This window comes from Drosophila eugracilis, unplaced genomic scaffold (assembly GCF_018153835.1).
Source record: "Drosophila eugracilis isolate 14026-0451.02 unplaced genomic scaffold, ASM1815383v1 contig_534, whole genome shotgun sequence".
Classification (NCBI taxonomy): Eukaryota; Metazoa; Arthropoda; class Insecta; order Diptera; family Drosophilidae; genus Drosophila; species Drosophila eugracilis.
The window spans coordinates 255,090-278,555 of NW_024573410.1; the positions used below are offsets into that span (position 1 = coordinate 255,090).

The 23,466-nt window shown below is 44.4% G+C and overlaps 5 protein-coding genes across 7 annotated transcripts in view; 1 reads left to right on the forward strand and 4 right to left on the reverse strand.

Annotated features, from left to right (window-relative positions):
• The window catches only part of LOC108111894 (platelet binding protein GspB), a 54,447-nt gene extending 32,988 nt beyond the window's left edge, over nt 1-21,459 (forward strand). Inside the window, 4 exon segments of the mRNA XM_017221547.2 lie at nt 4,080-4,442; nt 4,561-5,107; nt 5,238-5,900; nt 20,069-21,459. Of these exon segments, the coding sequence (XP_017077036.2) occupies nt 4,080-4,442; nt 4,561-5,107; nt 5,238-5,900; nt 20,069-20,503 (2,008 nt within the window). The 3' untranslated portion in view covers nt 20,504-21,459.
• On the reverse strand, nt 97-1,641 carry LOC108111931. Its single transcript, XM_017221590.2, has one exon. The coding sequence runs from the start codon at nt 529-531 to the stop codon at nt 184-186; it is 348 nt and encodes a 115-aa protein (XP_017077079.2). The 5' UTR covers nt 532-1,641; the 3' UTR covers nt 97-183.
• On the reverse strand, nt 15,970-17,864 carry LOC108111238. The gene is made up of 2 exons (XM_017220644.2): nt 16,443-17,864; nt 15,970-16,379 (listed from the first exon to the last, which is right to left on the reverse strand). Exons 1-2 carry the CDS (start codon nt 17,648-17,650, stop codon nt 16,064-16,066), a joined length of 1,524 nt encoding a protein of 507 aa, XP_017076133.2. The 5' UTR covers nt 17,651-17,864; the 3' UTR covers nt 15,970-16,063.
• Nucleotides 18,207-19,124, reverse strand: LOC108111929 (accessory gland protein Acp32CD). The gene is made up of 2 exons (XM_017221576.2): nt 18,364-19,124; nt 18,207-18,294 (listed from the first exon to the last, which is right to left on the reverse strand). The coding sequence occupies exon 1, from the start codon at nt 19,122-19,124 to the stop codon at nt 18,366-18,368; it is 759 nt and encodes a 252-aa protein (XP_017077065.1). The 3' UTR covers nt 18,207-18,294; nt 18,364-18,365.
• Nucleotides 21,460-22,487: 1,028 nt separating the features above from the next.
• On the reverse strand, nt 22,488-23,374 carry LOC108111837 (deoxyuridine 5'-triphosphate nucleotidohydrolase). Of its 3 annotated transcripts, none has more exons than XM_017221459.2 (2): nt 23,269-23,374; nt 22,488-23,187 (listed from the first exon to the last, which is right to left on the reverse strand). In XM_017221459.2, the coding sequence occupies exon 2, from the start codon at nt 23,165-23,167 to the stop codon at nt 22,643-22,645; it is 525 nt and encodes a 174-aa protein (XP_017076948.2). In that variant the 5' UTR covers nt 23,168-23,187; nt 23,269-23,374; the 3' UTR covers nt 22,488-22,642. The 3 variants fall into 3 exon arrangements, with proteins under 3 accessions (XP_017076948.2, XP_017076942.2, XP_017076934.2); XM_017221453.2 differs by having other exon boundaries at nt 23,237-23,374; XM_017221445.2 differs by having other exon boundaries at nt 22,488-23,209; nt 23,269-23,365.
• Between the last annotated feature and the right edge of the window lie 92 nt (nt 23,375-23,466).

Below are 23,466 nucleotides of genomic sequence, written 5' to 3' on the forward strand. Positions count from 1 at the left end.
AGTGTTCCCCATGGTATGTTGGTCGCTGATTCACAGACTCGTGACATAACCCTGACCTTTGTGATCCGTTTAGAAATGATTCAGCTTAGGTATGGGTGGATAGTAGGTACGAAGTAACAACGTTTGACGCAGCTTTAGGAACTTTATAAAATTTAAGAATATATAGATGCAGTTTTTTAGTTCCTACTTGGGCTTGTTCTCCGCCAGACTTTTCGGTGGATTCGGGGAGTGATCTTCATCATCCGTGGACGTCATGTTGCACTGCTCACTGTGATGCAAGTGATTGTAATGTTCCCGCCGCAACTCCAAGAATCTCATCCGGCGCCGCAGACGCTGCTCCGGTGTCTCCTCGGGAATGGACCCTCTTTGGCTATCGGGCAAAGAGATGACAATCGAGGGAGCATTCGAGAGATCAGGACGGGAAGTGGTGATCGGTCGCAGAATTGAGATTGCGCTGAAGATAGTCCCCGGCATTGCCCCGGTAGAACCGTCCATCCGATCTGCTTCCTCATTTTCTTCCGTGTCGGACATATTCTTAGTATGAAACTTAATGAGAATATTTTTGTATTAAATCACAAGAATTTCACAGACATTTTGATTTTGGAAGAAGTGTATAGATTTCCCTCGTCCCAGTTCGAACTCGTTTCTGGGCCATTTATCAGGCAAATTCGATGCCTGTCGACGCCTGACAAATTAATTAACATTTTAATAAATTAATACCTCGAAAAGAAACCAAATCGATGCGGCTTCTGTTCGCGGCCAAAAGTAAATTAATCAAAAACCAAGAAACAAAAAGCCAGCCAACACGAATGTGTCTACACAAGAGCACGCTTTTGCTGTCAAAAAGAAGGCAATAACAAAGAACCCACAGCCGAGAGCAAAGAAAACCGGCAAGAAGAAAAACAACTTGAAAAACTTGAAATGTAAATACAAATAAGACGAAAAATTAATAAGGCCCAGACGGCAGACGGCTAAGATAAAGACAGAATGTGATTTGACAAGCGAAATCAACAGCAATTAATACGCGCAACTAAATTAATGGTGTTAAAGATTATATATTTACTAATATAAATAAAGGCAATTTATCTTCAAAGCCAAATAGAAACCTTAAACAAGCCTTAGGCCTCGCTAAGATACATAGATACTAGGTTTGGCCGAACGGCTAACCATATTAATATTAATGAGACCTACGCTAGTCTATCGCCACCTGAGGTGTGGATGCGGAATGGTTTTTCGGTTTTTTCGATTCGCATCTGGTCTCTGGGGTGGTCGTCTAAGCAGATTGGATTAGCCGCATAATTTTCATAATTTATAATTGTTTATCCACAAATTAGGGACGCTGATTAAGGCAGCTTGATATACCTTAGATGCCTTAATACGAACTGACAAATGAATGTCTTAGGGCTGGGCTAAGATTATATATGTTTATATTATAAATAAGATTGAGACTATCGAAGAATTAATGCAAATTCAATGCAAATTCTTGGCTCTTCTAGGTGGGTCTTTCCAATAACTTGATTTTCTTTACGTCCATTCACAAAAATCGCTGTTCATTCAGTTTGTATTTTGACCTTTTGCTGATATTTCTATTTTATTTATTAGATTATTTGCATATTTTAGCCAAAGGTTGTAAAAGCCTTAATAAGTTGCAGAGTGGAATTTCTAATTGCGAGTCTTAAAAGCTTTTGTTGGGCCTCCACTCTAGGCCTTTCCCAATGCTTGCAGTATAAGATCATAATTTGTCCAACTCTTTTGTTTCTTGATTTGTTGTTCGGCGGAACCTACGTCACATACGTCAACAAGTTCTCCCCGAAACTTAAAAACATTTAAATATATTCAGACAGTGCGTTTCGAAACACTAAGAGTGTCTGTGAAGGGTTATTTTGTTAATCGGGAGACTTCTATTCATAAATTCTTGTTATAGGATTATCTTGGATAACATTTTAAGTCAAATTTTGTAAAATCAAATATCTATCTTAGCTCTCCACTTTCGTACCACACTGTACTCTTATACATTTACTTTTATTAGGGACTTTTCGGTTTCTGTGTAGGCGTAACAATAGACACCATTTGCATACCGGGGCGGGCACATGTTGCCCATGTTGTATAATAAAAACCAATTAGGCATGCCACTGATCTCAAGATCTAAGCCAACCAGAGCAGCAGCAGCAGCCAAACCGTTAGACACACACACACACACATCGAGATTAGGTAGAGTTGGGAAGTCGGAAAGTCTTTGGGGGATCGGCAGGGCAGGGCAGTAGCCAACATAATCGCCACCATAAACCATTTTTTTTCTTAGCCATTTTTTGATCTGGTTGCTGTTCAAACAATTGCCAAGAACAAGCAACAAAACACAACTAAGTAGCTGCTACCAATCGCCAAAGCAATTTGCAATAATCAACATTTTTAACAAAACCGAAAAAAAATTACTAAAAAAAAAGAAACAACAAAAAAATGAGGCAAAAAAGAACAACAGAGTTGTAAGCAGCAGAGGCAACAACCAGCCGGCAAAGCGAACAAAATAACAACAAAAAATCGACAACTAACAGATCACGATAAATCAATGGCAACAACAACGGGCAGGGGGCGGTAAAGAAAAAGGAGCAGAAGCTAGAGCAGGAGGAGGAGGAGCGGTATGAAGGCTGGGCGGCAAGCTGCTATATATAAATTTGTGCAGCAGCCTCCGAAAGAGCGACACGACATGACCAACGACCAGCGTCTACGACGACGACGTGCAGCACGAGTTACTCTTTTCTGGCTCCGCCATGCCACAACCACCTAGCCATGTGGCATGCAACCAGTGCTGACCTGTTTTTTAAGAAATATAAGTTAAATATAAAAAAGAAAGGGATATTTCTACAAAATACTTTAACTCAAAAGTTTTCTTTATCAAAATCTTTAAAAAGAAACTAAATTATTTTTATTTTAAAATAAACACTAAAAATATATCAATGAATAAACTTTAAAAATTAGCCAAATTTCTGAAATAGAAAAGCTAAACTGACATTTCAGTTGGCATGCAACACAAAGCTGCAATAGAGTCAGGCACTTGCAGCTGCCACTGGCTGCGGCATGGCTTGGCTTTAGGAGGTGACCGCTGCCACTGCCGATCTGGCCAGAAATCTATGCTGATTATTTTCCTTTTCGACCAAGCCTTGCCTTGCCTGGCAGCCTTCGTTTGGCTCGTGTTGGCTAGGCTCTGGGAATGGCTAATGGCTGGATATCGAGTGAGCCAACGAATGCGCCATGTTGGTGGCATGTCTCCGGCGTTGGTTGCATATGAGTTATGGCCATGCCAGCCAGATTGTAGTCCACAAATGCTCAACATTGGTTAACATGAATTGTTTCGTTTCGATCGAAGAAAGAGCATCCAAAATGAAATTGTTTGAGAAATGTTCTGCGATCGTCGGAACAAGATTGAAAATTATCAAAAGAATAATGGGTTGGGAAGCAGGAACATGGACTTTCTATATCTGGAAAACAACTTTCTTTCTTAACTTCTTACAAATGATAGTTAAAGTGACATCACATTACATACCACCTGTATGCCGGTTTTAATTTGAAATTTCTAATGAACTCTCCCAGGCTTTTTCACTTGGATAGCAGTTGCTGGTCTCCTTCTGGAGAGAATCTCCTGGCCTAACAGTTCCCATGTCACATCACATTTGTAATCGCATTATGACCAATGCCTTTCCACTTCTCCTTTGAAACTAACTAACTATCAAACCTCCTCTAGCCAGTCGTTGATCGTAGTCACACCTGCTTAAAGAGCTTTTTAAGGAGAGCCGATCTCACGGAAGCCACTCATTAGCATGTCAAATAAGCCAAGAGATCTTGGCTCAGATGCTGGCCGAATGACAAATAAGCCAATTGTATGCGACACCTTTTTGAGACTCTCTGAATGAGATCTCCAGATAATTAAATATTAATGCAAATTTATGAGAAATGATCGACTTGAATGCCGTAAATATATCACGCTGATGTCATAGTTTCCCACTTATGCAAAACCTGCTAAATGTTGTCTTTAACATAACTAATCCATATGTTCTTCTTTTTTTTGGCTTCTCTTCTCGAAGATCTCGCAGCGCCACGCCCTCCTCGTCATCATTTCGCGGTTCCGGCGGCGGTGGTGTCTCCCCCAGTCAGCAGCAGCAACAACAACAGCAGCAGCAGCAACAACGCCTCAGTCCGCCCAGTGGCCCATTAACGGCAGCAGCAACAACAGCAACAGGCGCAACACACATGCCGCTGCACAATTTGTCTACGAATTTGCTAAATAGCATTCAGCAACATCGCAGCAGCAACAGCAACAGCAGCAGCAGCAACACAGCCAAAACAGAGGGTGCTGCCACAACGAATGCCACGGATTTCTCCTCCCGCAACTATTCGGACTTTATGCGATGCCTGGCAGCCAAGTACAACAACACAAATCCCAATGAGTAAGTTTTTGGATGGCCTTAAAATAACTTAAGCGTTTAGCTTTACAGAGAGAGAAAAATGTAGTTAAATATTTTTTAAGTTATTAACAAATCTTGAAAACATTTTCTCTTTCTGCAGCAACAATGCAACGCGACGCAATTCCTACTTCGACGGCGGCAACAATAGTGCTAGCACTTCAGCGACAGCGGCTAGTGCAGGAGGAGGATCAGTAGGAGCAGCCACCTCTGCCCCAAGCACCGCCCTCAAGTCGGCCAGCAGCACCAGCAGCACCAGCAGCAGCAGCAGCAATAACAACAACAACAACAACAGTTGCAACACAATCAACACTGCCAAGAAGCTCTCACCATCGGCCACATCAGCTGCAAATGCTGCTGCCATCAGCAGTCTGCCCAAGGAGGCAAAAGTTAGTGTGGCCGGTGGTGGTGGTGGTGTGTCAGGTGTGGGTGTTGGTGGGGCAGCAGCAGCTTCTGGTTCGTCTATGTCGCAGCTAGCCCCACCACCTGCTGCCCCATCGCCTACGGAACAGGCCAAGAACCAAATGGCCGCCGTGGTGGCAGCAGCGACTGTCTCGCCATTTATGAGCAACTTTCTGCCCTTCGTGCCCCCGTCTGGCATTTTCCCGCCGCTGATAGACATGAGTAGCACCCAAGCGCTGCTGACGCTGGTGAGTTCTATAAAATAGTAACAGATAGAAGACCACCCATAATGGTTGGCCATTAGTGAGAGTTTCTAACTTAATTGGGCTAGTAGGTGTAGGAAACTTAACCCCTTCTCTTTCCTTGTTCCTTCTCCAGGCGCGTGCTGTTAAAGATGTTGAAATCCAGGAAATTCTGCGCAGCAAACAGCAGCGATCCGGGTCGAATGCCTCGTCGCCGAGTGCGAGTGCGGCGGGCACGCCACGTTCCAGTTCCACTCTGAATGCCGCACTGCATCAGGCTGCCCAATTTGTTACACCCGCGCTGATCTACTCGGCCCAGCTGCAACAGCAGCAGCAGCAACATCAACGCCAGCAGCAGCAGCAACAGCAATCGCATCACGCTTCGCGGCAGTCTAGTCCACGTTCCACCAACGATTCTTCGACAGTGGCGCCCATCGGTGGCTCCTCAATTGCGTCGGCGGCGCCATTGGATTTGAGCTCCCAGCCGCCGGCCTCCAAGCGTTTTAAGGCCGAGCGTCGTGCCAGCTCCACGGCTACAACGGCAACAACAGCGACCACAGGCTCATCCACATCCACACCATCCCCGCCACCGTTGGAACAGCACGACGATATCAATTCTGGTAACGCGGGTGCAGGAACAGGAGAAAATTCGGGTTCGCCAACGGGATCAGGAGCCGGAACAGGAGCTGCCAAGGCCAGAAGACGCTGTCAGGCGCAGAGCGAAGAGGTTAACTCCTGGTCGGTGGACGATGTGTGCGGCTTCGTAGGCGGAATTGATATATGCGCCGAATACGTTCAGGTAGGCCAACCAAACATAACATTCTCTCCCTTTTAGCCCATTTGTAGTTGATTAGGCCAAGAGATTTGCCGGAGAAAGGAGCCTTTTGGCAGCAGCTAATTGAGTTTTATGGCCCAGCTGGCAGGGCCAAATATATAAGACCTTAGAAAGTACATTTGACTAGCCGTAATCTACGAATTTTAGTGTACCTATGACTTCTTTTATTACTCTCAAGTTATTAATCGATCATTATATACCCTAACCTCAGGAATCCCTGGCATTCCTTAAACCCCATCGCAGGAGTCAAAGTTCATTTACCCTGTAGCAGTTCGCAGATCGTTTATTTCTGCAGATTCTTTGAAGAGCTTCAGGATTTCCCGCCGAAAACCAAACGAAATGTTGGACAGCCAAGATTAACTATGTTTTGGGATTTGAACTCACCATCGCTGGCCTGAACTCTCTGGCGGCCATTAATATTGTGCCACGCGATATTCAGTCTTGAGTTAAACTCCAGAGGTCCAGAGGTACGAGTAGCGTTAGCCAAGTTCGAGAGGAAAATGCTCCACATAGGCAGCTCCCGGCCTGGCTTGGAATGGTGGCCAGGTGATCTTTACGACCAGTTCCGGCAAGTTGAACGACTTTTGATCGGTCAGTCAGCCTGGCCGGGCTCTTGCTCTCGATCTGGCTTTTCCCCTGGCTTTTGGCTTTGACTAGCTGGCTGGATGGTTGGCTTTTGCGGTCGACGATCGGTCAACGTCAGGCATCATTACCAGACCCAGTTCAGGATCTGCACACCGCCAGCCTCCGAACTTCGCAACGCGTTAATGGAGTGAAAACATGGCCTAGGTTCGCTTCAATCGAGGTGAGCCATCTACGCGAAGAGCTAACAATTAAGCCGGACGGAATGGCAGGACCCCGAGCTCTGGGTGTTGACACATTTTGATGCATATTAGCCAGCGCAGATGGGGCCTTGAAAGTCGTCTAATTAGCACGCCGAAAGCGGCTTAGCGTACATTCAAAGATGAACTAAATCTGCTTAAAAAAAAAAAACTATATAAAAATAAAAATAAAAACAAATCTAGCGAACTGATGATGATGGAACCAGTTTGGAGGCCGACCATGTTGACTCCTCCCCGACGAGGTTCGCGATAGACAAAAAGGCAATTGGCGTAATATTCAATTGAATTTATGGCCACAACGACACTGGCCGCTGGTCGCTGGTCGCTGTTAGTTGGATGTTGGTTGGTCTTGGGCTCGGTCTTGGTCGCCTGAACACCTTTTGTGGTGCTGCGGCTGCTGCTGCTGCTGCAGTTGCATGAACTTGTTCCGCCAGGCCAGGCCAGGCCAGGCGATAGAAAAGACCAGCCAGCCTCGTTTCTGTTACTGTTTTTTCCTCGTTTTTTAGTCTGTTTTTTTTTGTCGTCGTCGTCGTTGTCGGTCGTTGAGATATTGTGGAGGTTGTAAATATTTAGTGCAGAGGTTGACTCTAGCAGGCCGTGGAAATCTATATGAAGACATTGAGAACTGGTTCAGTGACATTGTCCGACGACGACAACAACGTTGTCGCATCATGTTGCAGTCGTACGGCGACGGACAGAGTTGCAAGTGTTATTGATATTGCCACAGTGAGACTGCTTCTCCTTCTCCCTTGGCTGGCACCCCCTTTCATCTAGGAGCACGCATGGGTGGCTCGATCCCTGCCAGGGTTTATTATCGCCAGGGCATTCGCCATAAAAATGCAGATGAAGTCATAAGTTGGCTACGATCCTCGGCATTCTGGTTTGGCAAACGCAGCAGGATGCGATATTTTCTGCATTTTAAATGTTCAGATTTATGGCTATATTAAAGTACAATAATAATTTCTATGCGTGATCAGCGACACGAGCTACGGGAGGGAGCCGCTCTCTTGGAGCCGCTCCAGACCCGCCCTTTTAGCTGATTAAGTGCACTAAGGTAGCAGGTGTAGGTTGGTTCTCTGGAATGCCAGAGGTGGAGTTTAGAAATTTGATAGATAGAAGATGATCAGATCAACGATGGAGATTGGAAGTCATGGGATTGTAATTGTGAGTCTGTTGGGCTCAAAGTAATCTCTAATGGTTATTTATTGCACCTTTCAGCCTTCTCTGAGGATCAGATTGTTTGGGTTTTTGCTTAACATTTATTTCCTTAGAATATTTCTGCCAACATAAATGTCAACCTGTCATTAATAAACCAGACCTCAAATAAGTATACAATGTTAACCCCTTGAGAATATCAAAAGTTCAAAATCAAGCCATTACCCACATCTCCATCTGATTTCTGAGGAAATTCAAGATAACGAATTCGCAAATTGTGGCAGAAGAGGTGCTCGGCCAAACATCTGAGAACCCATTTGCCTTGTCAATCTATCAGCATTCCGCCTTGAACTTATTTGGAGCGAATTAGTTTCTGTCGGTTAATGACAGACCAGGAATGTTCCTCTTGGCCCAAAACGAGTTCGGACCCGAAAGACCGAAGCTGTCAGAAAGAAGTCAACGCAGCGGCAGCAGCAGCGGCGACGGCCAACGCAGTTCCGAGAGTCTTGAACCCATCGCAGGCTCCGCTAGCCAGCTCCAGCTCCATCTTGGGCCCAATGGGTGTACTCGCAGCCAGTGATCTCTGGCACTGGGGCTCCCCATAGTACTTATTGTATTTGACATGCCAAATGCCAAAAGTACACGTAGGCGTCATAAGATTCATGACTCGAACGAGTTGACTTTGCCTGCTTGCCCACGACGATCTCGCTGGGGATCTCTTGGATCTCCGGCTCTGGGCTCTGGTTTGGTTTCGGCTTGTATTCTGTTTTTGGTTTCGTGTCGTTCTGTCGGTGGTGGTACACTAACGTGTTATTGTTACCTGGGTTCACATAAATGTCAAGCATCGGCAACATGGAGATCAACTCCCCAGCTCTACATTTTGCACCGTGGCTAACGCCCCCGACAAAGCAACGAGGCGAACTATGTCTCCAGTACCCAGTACCCAGTATCTCTCTCACTGCCCGTTTCGTATGCATTTCAAAGTCGACCCTATTATTAGGCATAAGGTTTCATCGTTCGAGTAAACATAAACAACGACTGCAAATCCACGTAGTCATCATCATCATCATCTTCGTCGCAGTTGCAGTCGCAGTCGCAGTCTCATATTCAGCAAATGTCAAAAGCCCCAGCTAGGCTCGCACTTGTCACTTGAGCTTGGGCCTGGAGGTCTCCATTGCCAACAGCAAACATCATTCGATTAGATAGATACAAAGCCCGCTCCCATTTGCCACTACCCTCCCCTTCTCATTATTTGTTTATCTTAATTCGTATTAAAGTTAGATTTTTTATCGCTTAGTCAACTCGTTACTTTGGCTCAGGCCACGGGACTCCAAGTCCGGATCTCGACTTTGGAATCGGGGCTGACTCTGCTGCCTCCACTGCCTCCGCTGCCCGGTTGGAGTGCAGCCTTCTCATCCATAACTGTCACATGGCTGACTTAAGTTTTATTTATTTTTATATTGGCCTTTTGGCCAGGCACTCTTGTGGCTAACTCCGACCCAAGTCCCCGCCATATCCCTCTGGCCATATCTCTATCTATTTGCGCCTCGACTTTACCAAAAGGGAAATGCACCTCGATCTCTGTTTGGTTTTGAAAATTGATTTGGAAAGTTGCATTAAAATGCAATTTGTTGGTTTCTCGTTGAGTGTGTGAGTGTGCAAGTGTGACGGCGAAAAGTGTTGTTTGTTATGTGGCCGGTGAGTTGGGTTTTTTTTCTTCTTTCTACAGGAAATATGACGAGGCGTTATGAGCCAAAAACAAAAATTTAAATTAATTTTCGGTTAAGCCGAATGACAGAGATGTGAAAGAAAATTCCAATTGAAGAGCTCAGCGAGTTGTGACGTAACTAAAAGGGGTTTGATTGAGTTTTAATTGGTAAAGTTGAGTTTAAGCTATATTTGATGGGATTTTAAAGTAAGTCAAAAAGTTTTCTTAGCTTATTTCGATAAACTAAACTTGAAATTCAAAACTAGAGCAGCCGCTTAACAGATTTCAAAACCTTTTAGCTACCAAAAGGAAGCCTGCAGTTCATTTCCACTTTCGTACTAAAACCTGGCAACCTCATATTAACGGTGCTTTTGTGGCAACAACCAACAACTTTCATAGCCCAAAGAATCAATGCCAGAAAAAAATGTAGGAAAAGGAAAACAAATCACCAACTTGCCTAATGATTATAAACGTAACAATCTAGTTTGCGGCGTTGGCGGTCAACGCATTATCAACAACGGCAACAGCAACAGCAACAGCCACGGCAACAGCAACAGTAACGGCAGCAACTACCGCACACGAGCAGCAGCAACATTTGAGTGTGCAACAAGAGGAACCGAAGGCACGTGCTAAACATGCAACTCCTACTCTTACCACGGCCAAGGCCCCGCAGACAGAAAGACAGACAGCAGTTTTAGTCTCGGCCTCAGACACGACCATTCACTCAAGAGACAGCGGCAGTGGCAACCAACTTCTCCTCCTCCGCCTACTCCTCCTCACCCTCAACCATGCCACAAGACCAATATGCTACCATTAATCCATGAATTACTTAAAACCACATTCCGTGCAGCAGCGGGTGGAGATGTTGCGGGGGCCACATTTAAATTGCCCGCTTACCGCCATATTTCAATATATTGGTCCGGTCACAGGGGTTTTTTTTCCCTCTTTTTCGCTGGCTGCCCCTTTTTGTGGCTTCCACTTTTTGGCCGCCTACGAAAAGTACGAAAAAAATTGGCCAAAGACAAGCAATTTCTTGCCTCGCGTTTGGCGTTTTTTTTTTTCTTTCTTTCTTTTTTGATAATGTTGCACGATAATGATGTCGTCTGCTTGATGATGTTGCTTCTGGGCCTTGGAGCCGGCCAAAGCCGACCTGCTGTGGCAGTTAGAAGAAAAGAGAACCACCGAACAGGATCCAAACAATCACCTATATTGAAAGAAAAGCTGTGTTCTTTCGAGGGTTTGGGGGCAGAAATCACAGCACGAAAGCAAATGATCGCAATCGGGGGGAGACCTGCAAGGCTCTCCATTTTCCTCATTCTCTTTCTAAGTTTATGAGGCACATTTGGTAGTTTTAACATTCTTTACGAATTTATTAACTTATTTTAATAAGTACTTATTCAGTAAACAAACGTGTTTCCCCTCAAGAGCAAACTACTTTAAGTTTAAATAGTTTTTATGGACCCTCACATCCTGCCTTTTCGAAGGGACCTTGTCCCACTGTGCTCGCCGGACTGGAGCAGAGGTTAGATGAAATGTGCACCAGGCGGGAGGTTATAAGGTGGCCACGGCAACAGAGCTGCCATTTAACTGACAGTCAGCAGGCAGCAGCTTCGGCAGCAGCAAAGTCAGGCAGCAGCCCCCATTGAGACCCCAGAGACCTCGGAACCAAAGTCAAGACTCGGACTTGCAGTTGAAGTCAGCGCATGACTGGAAGCACCCATACCCATACCCATACCCATACCCATACCAAAACCAGAAAGAGCGAAAAAAGAAGAGAAGTTGCCCCGAAAGTCAAATGCCAAGCAGCAGATCATGCCGGGTCTTGGGTCTGGGGTCTAGGGTCTGAGCTCTGTGCTCTGCGCTCTGGGGTCTCAGGTCCCGGGTCTTCAAAAACCTCGGACCCAGTCAGGTCGTTGCAGCCAACGTCGCTCGTGGTGTGTTATCAAAGCTGATGATGATTATACCCACTTGCACGCCTTTTTTGTGCCCCTACAGGAAGCCAAAGCCAAAGCGGAGGCCCAAAGACGACCCCGCTTTTGGTCTTGAGAGGAGCAGAGTGGAGCCTTGCCTGCAATTGGCTACTCGTCGCCATCGCCATCGTCGTCGTCTTCGTCTTGTTGCATGCATTATTATTATGCGCATGCGCGCAGTTGGCCATATAATCTAAAATTGTATCTTTGGCGTGTAACCCGGGGCACTTTTTCTTCTTCTTGAGCTTCAGCTCCTGCTCCTGCTGCTGCTGCTGCTGCTGCTGCAAGGAAACCAAAGCAACAAAATAAACTGATTATGTGCCTACCGCTCTCTGCAGCGAAATTAACAGCCCCAGCTCCTCATCCTCCTTTGCCAGGCCAGCAGCTCTCCTTCGCCCCCTCTTTGGATTGGATTGGCTGGCCCTCTTTTTTTTATTGTTTCCCCGGCGGCTTCGTTCGGTGAGCGGGTCAAATAAAATTTGCTAATATTTCGACCTTAAGATGTAATATCTCAGCTGGCCCCATTGTGCACAGTGGGTGGAAGCTAAGAGGCTGATATGATGATAGAAATCTGATATATCAAAGGAGAATTTTAATAATTATTTTTAAAATATTGATTATAGATTAAAATATATTGAGAGCAATATGTTTAGTTTAGCAATATTTTTAGTTTAGCTGACAATTCCTTAATTACAAGCTTTTGTTATATTAAATTCACTTTCCCTAAAAACCAAGACTTAACAATAACCCCACACCAGCTCCTTTCTTATCCAAACATTTATCAGCAATTTGCACAACTCGCCCACTGTCCCAGTTTCTGGGTTTCTCAGCCAGCGGCAGTAGCTGTGAAATAAAAAAAAGAAACTAAAACTTATTTATTACATCTGTCTAAGTCGAGAGCGAGAGCCCGACTTCATTACCCGGCCCCAGGGCGGGTGTTCAATAATTTATTAAATTATTTAAATAATAAGAGGGCAATTTCGATGCGCTGTTGTTGAAAGAGTTTCGGTGATTGATATAGAATACAGTTTTCTGAGATCAAAGATGGATAGTTTGTAAGAAAATCAATCAGAGGAGGGACAAACCTGGCAATTTCCAACACTTTCGATGGAAAGCTAGCTGCTAGGACTCTGTTACTGCCCTTTGCCAATCTCCGATGAGGAACTATCTGGCAAGACAGATAGCAACTAGCTTAGGCTGTTCTGCTCTACATGCCAATCAAATGCTACCTCAGATTGCAGATCCCCATGCCAGAATACAGATTCCAGAATACAATCCAAAAGGCCGGGGCCACCTAGTAGTCATTGCTCCAAGAGCCAAAGAGAGAGAGCCTCGAATGCGTAACAAGATCAAACCACAGCCACCGCACTTGGGAAGCTGGAAGCTGGAAGCTGGGTTGCTGGGACAGCCAAACAGTCGGACGGCAGAGGATGTTTGGCATTAAGCGTAATTGTTGGTTTGCTGGGCTGAATAAAAAGAGAAAAATATCATTAAATACTCGGTACCAAAATCAAAGCCAAAGACACAAGTGAAGTGTAGCCGCGCCGGTGAAGCCAACAAGTCAACTTTTCAGTACCCCTTAAAGTTGCTTGATTGGGAAGGGTATATACAGTAGCTGAGTCTTTGGGCACATTTTCATTATTATATATAGTTATATCATTACTATCATTAGAACTTTTATAATTATAAGTTTAATCAACTTTTTTATTAAATTTCAAAAAAAGTATTCGAAAAAATGTATACTAGGTAACTCCCATTCGAGCACACCCTTTTTGCAATGTCACTTTTTTGTCTTAGGTGGGCAGCCCAGCCACCGATACGAGCAAACCAAGCCAAAGGTTGCTGATGGGCAACTGGAACTGGGTACTTGCCACTGCCGGCAATCAGGTCGCCGTCTCTGGCTCAGTCTTGGCCAGCTCTTTCGGTTCGCTTTTGCTTTTGGCCCCGACCGGGACGTGGCCAGACATGAAGAATTACAATGAGTAGGTAGTTGGGCGCAATTGACGGTGGCTCAGGCCCAGCCTCAGACTTGGGATTCAGCCAAAGTTAAACCCAAAGCCAAAGCCATAGCCAAAGCCAAAAGAAACAACAGCTTCAACCTCTGCAAGTTGGCAGCAGGTCGGCCCACGTTCTGCGATCAGCGCTCCACTCAACTGGCGGCTGGGCGAGCTCCCGGGCATAGGTAGCACAAAAAGCTGTTCAATTTAGAATTCAAATTGTTGTCTTCGCTTCTTGTCTTCCCTTCAGTCCCCTCCCCCAACCCCTCGTACAGTACGGGCGATCTTTCTCCCTCGGCAACTCAACATTTGGTGGCTGGTTGTTTGGCTGGCTTTAGGGTTAAGCAGGTCAAAATCCGTACAACTAAATTGAGCCCAGAAATACAATTGGGCTGGGGCAGAGTTATCCCCCCCCCCACTTTTGCAATCCGGGTAGAATTCATTTTTTCGCTGCACAGTCTCGGCTCTTCAAATTAAAATGTATTTGGAGGGGGGTGGAACGGGGAATGAGAGAAGTTTGTCCATTTGGGTGACCAGAAGCAGCCAGAAGCACTTTTGTAGCTGCTTATTAGTGTGATGTGTCTTTTGGGCAAAAAGTTGGATTCGGGTTTTCGGGCTTACTTTTTTTGGTTGAAGTCTGAAGATGGCCGAAGGAAGGTTGAGGATGAGGACCTGGCACGTTTCACATTTGACGCGCCATACGCTGACCCTGCTATTAATTTATTTTGCACAAAAAATTCCAAAGCTTGGCTTGAGATTATCCCCAGATGCTCGTTCATTCAATTCGGCTCCATTTATATGCATATTAGAGATGGGTGCGTGACTGGAATATCGAGAAAGGCATTTTATTATTTCAAAGTACTTAAATAATAATGTTTATATTGTCTTTGACCCTGTCATAAATCTTCAAACTCATCAAAAATTTCAAGAAATTGGTTTGTCATAAGTTTCCGATAGTCTATTCTCTAACTTATCTCCGGCTTATCCGTATATTTTAAAGCAAAACAGGAACCAATTTTATGTGGCTATTTTATGATTGAAACCCACTTGAGTTCTATGTAAATATTGCGCAACAAAATAACTTTATTGGGCTTAAACTTTATGGCTCTATTAAAGAAAGAAAAGGCTGAGCCCAGCCAAAGTCGTATAAAACGAGAAAATATTTACGAGTTCTTTGGCTTAACCCGGGCTCAGGCTCCGAATCAAAATGAGGCGAACTTTTGACGAATCTTTCGGCTACGTATGCAAATTGATCTTGGACATTCATTGATATTTAACCATTTGTCCATGGTCAGCTCAGGTCACCAACAAGCCAACAAGCTTATCTGGCCGAGACAGCAATCCCAGTCTTGGCCAAACTTGGACTATAAAGTTTAATTAGATTGAAGACCAAAAGAATTTGATTTGAGTTTGAGCTTGGGTTTGGCTCAAAGATGGGTATCTCCCGTGTTGGTGGCCAAGAACACTTTGATTTCTTGGCAAATATTTGAAGACTCTTCGACTTATGTAAATATTCAATCAAGAAGCGTGTATCTTTTGTGTCCCTCAAACAGATATGAGCTGCGAAAAGGCTATCAGACTGTTTAACTCATTAATATTAGCAGCGACTAGCGTGCTATAGTGAAAATATCAAACTAAACTAGGTCTTCTGACGCTAACAAAGTCTTTTGTTTGATCCAGCCAAATGATTTGCATATTTCCATATTTTCCACCCATTTTCCTCGTGGCCTATGTTCTTGTCTTAAATTGCCTTCAACTGGAGACCTGGAGTCCAATTACATTGCGTGTATGGATCTCCAGATGGCCTCGGCCCTGGTCTTTTTCCTCGTTTTGTTTTTTTTTCTTTTGCCAAAGGAGTTCAAAGTCAAGAGCCGTGCCGAACCGGGCCGTGCCAGAGAGACCCACAATTCAAATCTGTTTTTGGCCCGTATTGTTATGGCCAAGTTGTGCTCTTTTCCTTGCTTTCTGGCCATTTCCTGGGCTCTAGTTAATGCCAACATGTTGTTGCTGCTATTGTTGGCTCTGTCAATTATTGGCACAGAATTTAGAATGCACTTGGCTGACCATAACCATAACCACAGAGCCACCCAAATCAAAGCTCCTCCCTCCCTTCTCTTCCTTGTCCCAGCAAAATTATGACAGAGTCTGAGAGCTGCTCATAGGAGTAAAAGCCACCAATTTCCGGTTAGTACTCGGTCTTTGCTTAGTTTTTAGCTCGTTTAGATTATTTCCTTTAACTTTTTTTTCTACTGCATTGGGTCTGTTGGATAGGTTTCTCTATGGTAAGTAGTACCATAATGTAATGGGAAATTAGATAATATTATATAAATATCTTTACAACATCGAACTTAAACTAACTAAGCTAATGAGTGAATTTAATACCTACTAAACTTAAGTTTTTCCCCTTCTTGAGTAATGATGAAGTCGCACCCCTAATTCTATACCCCTCCTTCTGCTACGTTATGCCCCTGTGACGCATGCCCTCCTCCATCCGCAGCCTGTCGATGGTCGCAAAGATCCTGACACGCCGTGCCAGCTCCTTGTGGACAGCAAGCTTATTGCGATCCCAATCTGAAGCTTGATTCCTCTTCTTGTTCGGTGGATTTTTAAGAGTCCCATTTAGTGCATCGGTTCTGTAATTGGTTTTCCAGGGCCGTCGTGTGGATATGGGGTGGTTGTAAAGAGCCGTGTGATTCGTGGGAAACAAACTGGGTTTGATGAAAATTGCCACATAGCCAGGCACTGAAATATTCCGATCCGTAGGAAAGGAACTAAGAACATATAATAAAGAAAGGAGATCAAAAATGATTTGAAATTCATAAACTTATTCTTACCAGAAAAATCCGTCATACATTTCGTGCACCGCATTGTGGCCCCACCAGCTGCCAAGGACCTGCAAGGGGCAGGATCGATTTCGACCTGCAAACGTACTCATCACCTTGCCCACGGACACAAAAAGCAATTCCGTGGTATTCGCCGCCACGAGCTCGGCCTTACGCAACATGAACAGATCATTGAAAGCGGAGATAACCACGTCATCATACAGATTATAGACCAACTTGTTGTTCTTGTCCTGGCCAATGATCAGCATGGCCGTTCGCATGGAGTTCATGATATGGGCCAGGGCCAGAAAGTTAATGTTGACATCCTTGTAGTCCGGAGTTATGTAGCCGAAGTACCAGTGACGCAAATGAATACGCACTGGAAGCTCTATTCGCGTCATCAGGAGCCAAGGACCTCCCCAGCTGTTCTGAAAGTTGCACAATACCTTGGAGGGCAAGCCACGATCTCGCTCCAGTCTAATCCCAAACACCTCGTGCAGATCCATGTCCTCGTGGCACGTGGCCAGAGGGTAATCAAAGAATTCACTGGGATGAGGTGTCACTGACTCCCAAGTTCTTGCAGGAACCACAACTTCATCCGGGTTCTGCTGTTGATCCGTCGTGGCTTCTAGTAGATCTGTATTGAGTGTCTCTTTGGTTTCCTGGGGGTTCTCAGTGTAAAATTCTTCTGGGACTTTCCTTGACATGTCTTCTGCTTTCTCTTTAACGTTTTCCGTGACCTTTGTAGACTCTGTTGTGATTTCAGTGGGCATTTCGGGAGTCTCATTTGTCGTTGTTTTCGTTTTTCTCTTCAAAGTTGTAGTCTTTACTTTAGATGTCGTGGACCATCTTAACGTCTCATCCGAATCGGTGGAGTCCTTGTTTTCATCGGATTTTGAGTTATGATGGTTCTCCTGCGAATGGTCTTCGGAACTCAACTCAAGAGTTTGCTGCTCCCTACGTTTCTTACTGTTTGAGATCTTCTTGGACTCCCGTGAATGCTCCAACGAGCTAACCTCCAGAGTTTCTTCTTCGCGTGAATGCTCTCTAGATTTGATTTCTGGATTTCCTCCATCCATTTTGTGATTCGATGTACCCTCGAAACCAAGCTGCGGTGCACTTATTCTAGAGGTTCCATAGTTGTTGAATATAAAGCTCATGTAGTACGTCTGGCCCAGGACAATCAATGGCAGGGATGTCCAGAGGCAGGGAATCAGCATAGCTACTCTCTTCAGCTTCACCGGAACCGGAGTGAAGGTCGGTCTATGGTAGCTGGGTTCCCTTTATATCCTCGCCATATTCGATTGTGACCAATCTGATTAAATATTTTAATATAATGGAAATCAATTTGTATAAGATTCGATGTGCATGATGATTACAGAGGGGCAGACCGTAATTGATGTCACACTTTCTCAACAGCAAGTTGGAAATTTTAATTAAGAAAATAGACAGTTACATACTTATAATAATAATATCAATAAATCAAATACAAATACATTAAAACTTGGACTTACTTTTGACAAAATTTATTTCATTTTTGTGTAGAATTTTCAAAGCCAAGTTTAAATACAAATCTTTAAAAACTTCTAGAAGTCGCAGCCGTATCCTTGCTGAATTAAAGACCTCTGACCACACTGTTATACATTTTTTAAGTCCTCAAAGCCGTAATAAAAAACCATCTAGAACTATACCTTCGTCTTATTTAACCTTCTAAAGGCCCCTAGCTTTTTTTAAGAATCCCTGCCTTTGGCCACAGTTAAACTCATTAAGTTAAATTTTCTTGGTATTTAAATTTTATTGTCATTTTAATGATAAAATCAATTGATGTGGCTGCGTCTTTCCAAAGTCCTTCAAGCAAACCTTACTGTTGATAGATAGAACGAAGATAGTTTTAGTCTAGAAGATTGGGCCCTGGTCCGATTCAGGGACTTACTTTTAGATCTCCTCGTAGTCATCCTCCTTGGCTTCCATAGATCCATGGTTCGCCGCATCGGGCACATTGCGAGCCATTGGTAAAGCCCCTACTGGTACTCGGCCACCCTCCTGGGCCTCTTGACCTTCTTGGCTGCTTTCACGAGCTCCATTATCCCGCTGGTTGGATCCCGCATTGCTGCCGGAATGGCCGTGGCTTTCGCTGCTCTCGTATATCGATCGCACGTACCGTCCGCCGAAGCTGTCGTCGATACTGATCTCATAGCTACTGTGATGGCTGTGATCTTTGCGTTGCATCTTTTCACTTTGTTCCACCTTTTCGCGCCGATCCTTAGCGTCCTTGCTGTCGCTATCATCATTATCATCATCATGACCTTTGTCTTCATCGTGGACCTCGCTCTTATTCTCTTCCGTATGATGGGAACCCTCGTCCTCTTTATGTTCCTCATCGCCCTTAGCTTCCCCATCATCCGTAACACCCTCGCTATGGTGTTCATCATCATGTGCACCCTCCTTCCCAGCGCTTTCGTCATGGCCAGCCGATTGATGGGCATCACCCTCATGGGATCCTTGACCTACGCCACCGCCACCACCAGGAGGTATGGCACCACCATCGCCTCCGCCACCTTCTGCGTCCGGGTTATTGTTGTTGAAGGCAAAATTCATGTAGTACTTCTGGCCCAGAACACCGTGCTCCGGCAGATGGCCGAGGGCCAGCAGGACCAGGTAGCCAGAGAGTAGCCGTATCCGCATCCGCCACATCGCTGCAACGCTGAGCTGCCCGGGCTGGCCGACCCTCCCTTATATATAGAGATGACCCCCGCCGCCCGGAATCGAATCGATTTGGCTGCAGCCGTGGCTGCTCTCGCCCATAAAAAGGGGCAGCCCGATAAAGGCGTGTCCAAAGCGGATCCAAAGCAAAAAATATAACACACGGGGCAACTGCTGGGGAGCAAAAAACAGTGGCAGTTGTTAGTCCAAGCAGCAGCAGTGCAGCAGAACAACAACAACGGCAGCAACATCGGCAGCTGCCGCGGAAACAGGTTGGCCCCCGTTGAAGAGAGCTACGTGGAATTCAATCAGGGCCAATCTATAATAGAAATCTCATGTGGCGCGAGCTTCGTTTTGCCCAAAGGGGAGTTTGCAGCAGCAGCAGCAGCAGCAGAGGCAGCAGCAGCAGGGGGCGTGGCAGTGGAGATCAGCTCGAAGAAGGAAGAGGAGGAGGGAAATGGGTTGCCCACTCTCTGCCCACTTTCAATCGATCGTGCGTTGCAAATATGAAAATGCTACTGCACCAAGCGGCAGCCAAGTCAGGCAGCTTTGGCTAAAATCGTTTTTCATTAACAATTTTAAAAGACGCGCATTAATCACAAGTACACTCATACACACACTCGCACCCAAAAAACAGAATGCAGAATGAAGGAAACTGCAAGGTGCCCTGCGCCTAGCCGTAGTTAGTACAGTGGGCCTAGATTATGTAAAATTTGATGAGATTTATATCAAGTCATGTGAAATTGAGTTATAGGTATTGTAGTTAGCTGTTATCTATGAAATTTTAAATTATATCAAATCCTAACTATACTTTAAAGTTTTAGCTTTTTTTACATTCTTCAAACCACTGTGCATGTGCTCATGGTGACCATAAATCTGCAGACTCGTTCGAAGACACCAAACTAATTCTCTCTTTGGCTCTCTTCTCGTTGCAGTCATTTCGTGATCAGTCCATCGATGGCACTGGCCTGCCGCTCTTAACCGAAGATCATTTGGTTAACTCGCTGGGCATGAAGCTGGGGCCGGCTCTCAAGCTGCGCTCCATATTGGCGAAGAAATTGGGCGGGCCGTGCCCGTGTGTTGCATGCGTTGCGCAGGCGCAACAAATGCTGGCACTGCAAACGGGTGGGGCAGCACCAGCAGCATCAGCAACACCAGCAGCAGCAGCAGCAGGAGCAGGAGCAACATCAGGCACAACTAGTTGCAGCGTTAAGTCGGAGATCTTTAATGGCGGCAGTAACGGCAGCAGCAGCAGCAGCCACAGCAATCAGGGCAGCGATATCGCAGCTCCGCCAGCAACAGCAAACTCGCCCAGCAGCAACATGTTGCTGCCAGTGTTGCCGTGCAGCGCAATGCACGACGCCAGTTAGTTATCAGCGGTCCACATACATATTTATGCTAAATAAATTGCATTTCAACTGCAAAATTGCTGTACCAAATGAGCTTTCAGAAAAAAAAATAAGAAAATACACAAACACATGCAAGCAAATCGGAGTGGAGAGAATGCCCTATTGTATAAATTAAACCATAAATATGTAATTTAATGGCTAGCTAAAGTTGTAAACTTTAAGTGAAAACAACAATAATCGCAAAGTCTTCCATTTGCACACACACACACACAGACACACAGAGACACACACAAATCATATTTGTATAACATTAATCAATTTATTAGTCAATTTAATGAGAGAGTTTTCGTTTACGTACTTAAGTGCAAAGCGCATTTTGCATTGATTTTATTTATTTCTATGACTTTTTCGTTTTTAACTGCTAGTCAGTAAATATATATTTAATAGAATTCCGCGAAATGTGAAGCAAACTTAAAAATATAATTTTATTGTTTTGCAAATCGAAGCAAAAGGCTATTTATTTTTATATATCCTACGATACGGCAGAATTGTTAAAACCCCAAATGCTTTGTTCAAATTCTTATTAATTTATGTTTACTTTTTCTGCGGCCATGCACAGAGGAATTCAAAATTCAACTTTAAGAACTATGCATCCTTTTAAGAGCTCCAAGACTTGAAACACACACCATACACACACACACAAAATATATAAAAAGAAAACAAGAAACAAGCAAATAGAAAACGTATTTTATAGCTCCATTGTACATATTGTTTATTTAATTAGTTGTAAGTCATTTAGAGAGACACAGAAACATTTTCTAACATCTAGGCCGTATGCAATGAACTTAAAGAAACAGAAGCATATTCCTACGAAATAGGAATGAAAATGAACTTGATTAATTATATACATTTAATAAACTATAGCTATTTTTCACAAGCTGAAGCAAATAAATTATACCAGTTATCATATAAACAAAGATGATCGTCTCGTTTAATCTGCAATTGCAGTTGCAAGCTGTAAGCTGGAAATTGCATCGCAATGGGCGTCGGGTGTCGGGCGTCGATCGTTGATCGTCTCTTTCTGGGGCGTTATGGGCACGCGGCTGACCTCCGGACCGCTCGATGCGTCGGGGGTCAAGCGTAACCGTTGCGCCAAAAGGCAACCAAGGATGGCTGCAAAACAATTAAAAGCACGCAGCGCACCTCCAGCGTCTAATTACAAATTGGAGTCATTGAATTTATTAAAATCGGCCGCGTAAATTGTGCAGCAATGCACTTGAGACACGCGAGCTGATATTGTGGGCCATCGGCGCTTCTTGGCTCTCATTACTTGGTCATAATTCACTGCGCCTGCCCTGTTCAAGTATCCATCCCTAGCCTCTAAAAAGCCCATAAAGCGCAGTTGTTTGGCCCGCTCTGCTTTTATTTTTAAGAAACATAATTGCTGCATTTCTTTGGCAGCAACTCCTTTGATTCGGATCCAAGAAGTTAGTAGCCAGTTGCAAGTAAGTGATTCCGCACTTCGCTTTACGAGTATGATAATTAACATCAAGTTCTAACCTATCGCCCTTTCATGCCTACTTAAGTATATATGTATTTATTTGCATATTGTTTTATGGTAATAAGAATTATGCTAAAACTAGCAGGTAAATTAAAACTTAAGAACTGTTGGTCGAATGTAAGCTTTTTAATAAATGAAAGAGCAAAAAAGCCTTTTTAAGAGTATTTAATATACATTCATTCCCTTCTGAGATTTTCTTTTTTAAAATTTCTTAAGATTTTTAATGAAGGATACCATTCATTCATTCCCAAAATTTCCTATTGCCAGCGCTCTAGAAATATTAAATTTTCTATTGCATTCTTTTACGTGCTTTCGACGAGTAAATGTATGAAGAAGAAATGTAAAATATAATATGTAATGCTCGCAAAAGCATGCAATACTTTTTGTTTATTGTATCAAGTCTGTTTGGTGCTCTCAAAAATCATCAGTTCAGTCATGACAATATTTGGTAGATAAGTAGCCTTTAATTGACAAACAATACATATACTTTAACATTTTCACTTAGCCATATTAGATGAAATTCTAGGATTATGAATATGAAGGGCATAGTAAATATAAACCCGCAATTCGAAGTGCTTAACATTAAGATAGTTTGGCTTCTAAGTGGCAATTGGAGCGGGAGCAGCCTCCTCCGGCTCGGCTGCCTTCTCCCCATTGCCGTTCTGTGCCTTGGCCGCCGGAAGATCCTTTACGCCCGTGGAACCAAATCCTCCTTCGCCGCGTTCGGTGTCCTCCAGTTTGTCCACCAGTTCCAGTTCTGGATAGAAGATGCGCTCACAAATGAACTGGGCAATGCGGTCACCCCGCTTTACTTCGAAATCGACATCCGAATGATTAAACAAAACGACGCCAAGGTTACCGCGGTAATCCTCGTCCACCACGCCGGCGCCCACATCGATAAAGTTCTTCACGGCCAATCCGGATCGTGGGGCAACGCGTCCGTAGGAACCCTCCGGAACTTGCACCTGCAGGTCTGTCTTCACAATGGCCTTTCCTCGGGCCGGGACAACCAGGTCGTAGGCGCTTCGAAGATCAACTCCAGCCGCTTTGGCGGATCCCCTCACCGGCTCCAGGGCATTTTCGGTGAGCTTAGCGAATCGCAGGACGCACTTGTCGATCTTCATCTTCTTGGCAGCTGGAATGTCTTCGAAATCGGTTGATGGCATCTGGAGTAGAATGGACTATAATAATACCAGGTCAATTGTCTTCGCATCTGTCACCTTACTTGCAAAATGTTGGTCTGAAAATGGCGCGGCAAAGCAAAGCGTCGAAAAATTGGCTGACTCCAGTGTTGCAGGACAGTGGAAATCAAAATTTACCAAATTTTTCTAAAATCTGGAGTTGGTGTATTTAAAATTCTTATTGAAACAAAAAACATTTAAAATACTTAAGTTAAGCTTAAATTATCTTTAATTTAATTAAG

Coding starts and splice junctions, on each gene's coding strand:
- LOC108111931 (XM_017221590.2), bottom strand. CDS start 531: ATGTCCGACACGGAAGAAAATGAGGAAGCAGATCGGATGGACGGTTCT.
- LOC108111238 (XM_017220644.2), bottom strand. CDS start 17,650: ATGCTGATTCCCTGCCTCTGGACATCCCTGCCATTGATTGTCCTGGGC. Junction 16,380..16,442: donor ATGTATGACGGATTTTTCTG/GTAAGAATAAGT, acceptor ATATGTTCTTAG/TTCCTTTCCTACGGATCGGA.
- LOC108111929 (XM_017221576.2), bottom strand. CDS start 19,124: ATGTGGCGGATGCGGATACGGCTACTCTCTGGCTACCTGGTCCTGCTG.
- LOC108111837 (XM_017221445.2), bottom strand. CDS start 23,209: ATGCCATCAACCGATTTCGAAGACATTCCAGCTGCCAAGAAGATGAAG.